General features: G+C 35.7%; 1 protein-coding gene across 1 annotated transcript in view; it reads right to left on the bottom strand.

The window, feature by feature from the left end:
- Window positions 1-3590: 3590 nt before the first annotated feature.
- Window positions 3591-5334, bottom strand: part of CMC1 (C-X9-C motif containing 1) — a 67523-nt gene continuing 65779 nt past the window's right edge. Inside the window, exon 4 of the mRNA XM_036266097.1 lies at window positions 3591-3842. Coding sequence (XP_036121990.1) covers window positions 3722-3842 — 121 coding nt within the window. The 3' untranslated portion in view covers window positions 3591-3721. The remainder of the gene's footprint in view (window positions 3843-5334) is intronic.

Genomic DNA, 5334 nt, shown 5'->3' with positions numbered 1-5334 from the left:
AATCGTATGTAGATTTTAACATCTCTATACGCTATTATGTTTCAAACTTTAAAATCATTTTTAATCACAATGTTGATAAAAGTTAGAATTGCAATTTGAATTTTAAGACGAAGTAACCTGATCATTGAAGCCAACTCTGTCCCCGTGCATCTCTCAAGTCATAAATGAAAAGTGACAAAATAGTTGAAAATCTATGTGGTGTGTGAATAAACTATTATAATCCATTTAGAAGTAGAGCATCACAAAGGTTTCAATCTAATCTGTCCCTTCAGGGTCCATAATGAATCTAAATGTGTAACTATGTAATGTCATTTTCTTCAAAGGGTCTACAACCACTCATTATGTAGAACAGCTTATAAATTGTTCGACTTTGGTTTGAAATATAATGTTTTACTCATTGAGTGATTTTAATTAATTAAATTAGGAGTTTTAATTCTAGAAACCAAATTCTGTGCCGTACTGATATAGTACGATCATAACATGTCCCCAAACTTTTTGATTCTAAGTGGCCTATCATTTGTCAACAAGTAAGGAAATAACAAGGATGGCTTCACATGGAAACTTAAATTCTTTCAGGACTGCAGTATTAAGAATATTAGTAATAAAACGTATTACTTGATTCATACATCCCTTGCCTGAAAGTGTTTCATGTAGGAAACCTTTAGCCTAACAGACAGTTTTCAAATATCCATCTTAAATTCAAAGGAGTATCTCAGATCTCTTCTATATTAACTGAGTAGCATACATACATACATTAACAGTGTTCACCATTCTCCAGATATTTCTGTCTTTCTATTATCTTACTCTTATTCAAGCTTGTCTGTGATTAATGGAATTGATGTCAGATGCTGGAATTTATTCTGACCAATGAACACAGCTGACTCAAGGGAGCAGAATCTCCTGCCAAGTAACAGAACCAAACACAATATGCATAAAACAAATATAAGACTCCAGGCTTTAGCTGAAGGAAGCAACTACCTGTGTAATATCAAAACAGCAGAAAGTATTTCTCATGTGGCTGCATAGGCTGTGTATTATATCTAATCTCTAATGTAGCTGATGGGTTTGCCTAGATGGGAAATTTTACTATGTAAAGAAAATAAGTCATATGAGATAATGGTTTGAATAATGTTTTGAACAATGAAAAGAAATCGTTTAATTAAAATTATTTTTGTTTGAAATTGAAGTGGAGGTGAAATTTTATCTTTGACTTATATTCCAAGGTTAGGTGCTAATTGTTAGTTCTTAATTCATATAACAGATATTTGTTGTTTAACTTCTTTTGAGTGGACAAAATGCTTTTCCAGCTAAAAAAAAACAAGGGGGTAGCTATCAGATATGCTAGAAAGTTAGAGGTTAAAAGTGCTAAATAAATGATGTGTAAGATTATTTTTAAAAGATTAACCAAAATTATTTGTACCCAGCTATATATATTTAAATGTATACTTTATGATTATCTCTATTCTAGGTAAGATTCAAAGAGAAATGAGAGAATGGCCCATCTATAGCTCATAAATTTGCTCCAAAGGGCTTCCCTTGAAAATTTCTTAACCTTCAGATTTTTAGAACAACATCCCAGTTCTGCATATCCGTAACAACAAAGAGAACACAGCTAATAACATAAAAGCCACTTATTCCTTCCTCTTGATCCCATTATCTAAAACAAAATTTATGTCTTCACTGAAAGGAAACTGAAGTCTGTCAAAATTGGAACCTAATTCATAAGAATAGCAGGGATACCTATGTGAAATATTAGAAAACCAATATAGGGGGAAAATTCAGACTTAACTCAAGGACTGATTCGTGTGAAAACAAAGTAATGATTTTATCCAGAAAGGCTTCTTGGAGAAGGTAGATCTTACAGGGTAGAAAATCTGCAGACTGTCATTTAAAATAATATCTACAAGCAAGACAACTGAGGCAGATGTAGCAGCTGGAGAAGTAGACTTGAGTGGGCATATAAAGGTTTAGTCTAAAAGCTATGAGGAACAGTTTAGTTTCTCACATAAGGAAGGATGAACTTATTTATACTATATATCTAGCACCTATGGGGAAAGTGACATCTGTATAAATGAATTTTCCACATAAAATTGAAGTTGGCCCCTCTGATTCTAATCAAAATTATAAAATAGCCACAGATTATATATTTCACTAGCTTCTTAAAGTAAATATTTTGCCTTTATTTGAATAATTAAAAGGTCCTGAACTCTAGAAAATGTTCCAGTACCAGAAGGCTTACAGGAATCCTGAAAGCTTCTTCCCCGCTATGCTATGTGACCTCTAAGTTTCTATATTTGCTTTTCTTTTGTCTGTTCTAGTAACCTCCCTCCTTTTGATCTGTGGCCTGGGAAAATGTGGTTGGTTTCTTTGGGTCTTAAATAAGAATATAATAGTTCTTGGAGTGGCTTACTCAAGAGAAAAGTGTGGAACTTGAACAATTGGTTCTTCAGGATCCTCTTTGCTATTTGCTTTAAGTCCTTTAAGAAAGTCAGATCTATTTCAGTGGCATTGGGGACAAAGTTTAAGCTAGTCTTTGTAGGTAGTCATTTCTATATGGGATTTTATTTTATTTTTAAATATGTTTTTATTAATTTTTTTGGATAGAGAGGAAGGGAGAGAGAGAAACATCGATGTGAGAGAGAAACATCAATTGGCTGCCTCCTGCACGCCCTCTACTGGGGATCAAGCCCACAACCGGGCATGTGCCCTGACCAGGAATTGAACCAGGACCTCTCAGTCTGTGGGACAATGCTCAATCCACTAAGCCACACCGGCCAGGCTCTATATGGGATTTTCATGAGAACTGTAAACATATATAAAATGTACTTACCTGGAAACAGGTCGCAATGGCTGTGGTAAAGAGTTAATAGTGAGGGGAAAAGAGCAACTTTTAATATAAGCTCAACTTGGAACTATATAACCCTATTAGAACAGAAAATTTTTACATTGGTTCCTAAAACCATTACTATGTTACAAAATGTTCATTTATGTTTATAAAGAAGACTTAAAAAAAAAAATTAAAGTATTTCCAGTAGCTAAATTAACAGGTCAAGGAATGTAGTGATACAGTTAGAAAATTTTTCACTGAAGATGTTTAAAATTCATACATTTTAAAGTACTGATCTACCATATATATTTCCAAGTAAGCCTTTAGTACTAATAACAACAATAACTAACCATTAAAGAGCATTTACCATGTCAAAGGCACTGTCCTACATACTGTACTTTTACTACTCAATCCTCACAATAACTGTATCCTCACAAAGACTTATTTCCAGTTGTGTGGCTAATAAATGGAGAACCAGGAAGAATTCTGGTTCATAACCACTCTGCTGTACTGCCTAGATATTAACACCTTTGAAGGCTGTCCATTCCTGCTTTCCTTTAGTTACGTCTGGTCCCCACGATTAGCCAGTAGTCTACACTGATAGAGAGTAAAGCAAGATCTACATGGAACCCTAAAAATCAGTATCACTGTTATAGAACTAGAGTTGTGGTAAAATTTTTGAAAAATCCATAATGACCGGGAAAACCATATCCCATTTCACTATTTACTCTGACTCCATTTAATAAACCTTAAAATTTTTTAGAAAATCTTTATTTCAGATAAAATTAATATTTCCATAATTTAGGCTAAAGCAAACACACTTCTTTGAATCCATTATTTTAGGTAATTGTGATTTCCATGAATAGTGTTACTGAGTACCATTTGAATATTTGCCTACATGCTTGTTGGAAGCTTCTGTAGCCTTTTCTTGGTAGGAATTCCAGTTTTTCTGTATTCTTCCCTTTCCTTCAGGTATTCCATTTTGCATTCTTCATAAAAGGCAGGATCAGTATAACTACAACAAAGAAATAAAAATCTTTTAAAGTGAATCACTTTGTAATTTTTATTTCATACAAGCTTACTTTAATAACATTCAGACATCCAGTTCATCAGGCAAAATCTTTAGAAGTAGATTTTACCAAGTAAAACTAAAACAATACAGAATGTCAACTGCAACTGAAATTTTTTTAAAAAAGTTTTTAAAGTAGATTTTTAGTAATGGTCATAAATTCGCTGTAACATTAGACTACCAAACTAATTAAACCCAGGAAAAAATAAGCAGACCTAATGGTTCTTTTTGAATAGCACTATCGCAGGATACAGCAATGAGAAGCACGTGCCTGTCAAGGAGCCCATGGTGTCACAGAGCATACCAGGAAAGAATGAATTATAATTAAGTACACAAAGGGCTGTGAGAGCGGTAGCCCCTGCACCACAGACACATGGACGGAGGGGGAGATGTGACGAGGAAATGCTTGAGCTCCACTTTGAAGGTCCGCCAGAAATCCCTATGGAAGGCACTTGTGCGAAGGCACCGAGATGAAGAAAAACTGTGATGCACAAAGAACTGTACGTAGATGGGAACCACTATGGCAGATCGTGCACAGAGGAAGGGCCTGAGATGTAGCTAGAAAGGGCAAGCACCAAACCCTGTGGGTCCATTTACGCCACAATAAGAAGTTAAAATCTACCCTGAAGATGATGGGGCGCTATGAGGAGACAACTGTAAGATCAGCTTCGTGTCTTAGATGAATCTGACAGCTTGAGCAGTGGGCTAAAAGGGGCAGCCAAGCTGGAGGCAGGGTATCCAATAAGTAAAGCATCATAATAACCCAGACAAGAAATGAGAGCCTAGGCCAAAGGAGAGCAGCTGTGATGAAAAGGATGACATGGATCTGGGGTAGATTTAGGAAATGAAATCAAAAGGAAATAGCCAATTCGATTTAGGAGACGAGAAAGATACTAGACAACTGTATAATTCACAGAAAGTCAAAGGGCCGAGTTCAGTTTGGGACCTGAAAAGAGAAGCAGAGAAATGCCATGACCTACAAGAAGTAACTGAACCCATGGGTGCAAACTGAGCTTCCTCAGACTTAGGAATGAGGGAAGAAGGAACCAAATTTAAGGAACAGGTTAAGTGGGAAAAGGTGAAGAAGCAGACAGGGCAATTAGGGAAACAGGAAAGAGCACTATAAGGGAAGCCAGACGGAAGGAAATTTTATGAGATTTCCAGAGGTCAAGTAAAAGAAAGGACTGAAGAGATTCAATTTGGCTACCATGAACCCACGAGAACCTTTAGGAAGAGCAGTTTCAATAGAATGAGGACAGAAGTCAGACCAGTTTATTGAATGAATGAAGAAGATGAGACAAGCAGAAGTGTTCACACAAACAATGCTTCCAGGTGTCACCATACAGAGATGAGAGAGCATCGTGGTTGCATCCATTTTATGGAATGTCAATAGTACATAAAGCAGAGCACTTTCTTATTCAAAGATGAAAAAATACTA

Source organism: Molossus molossus, unplaced genomic scaffold (genome assembly GCF_014108415.1).
Source record: "Molossus molossus isolate mMolMol1 unplaced genomic scaffold, mMolMol1.p scaffold_m16_p_18, whole genome shotgun sequence".
Taxonomy (NCBI): Eukaryota; Metazoa; Chordata; class Mammalia; order Chiroptera; family Molossidae; genus Molossus; species Molossus molossus.
This window is presented reverse-complemented; position numbering and strand designations above follow the sequence as displayed.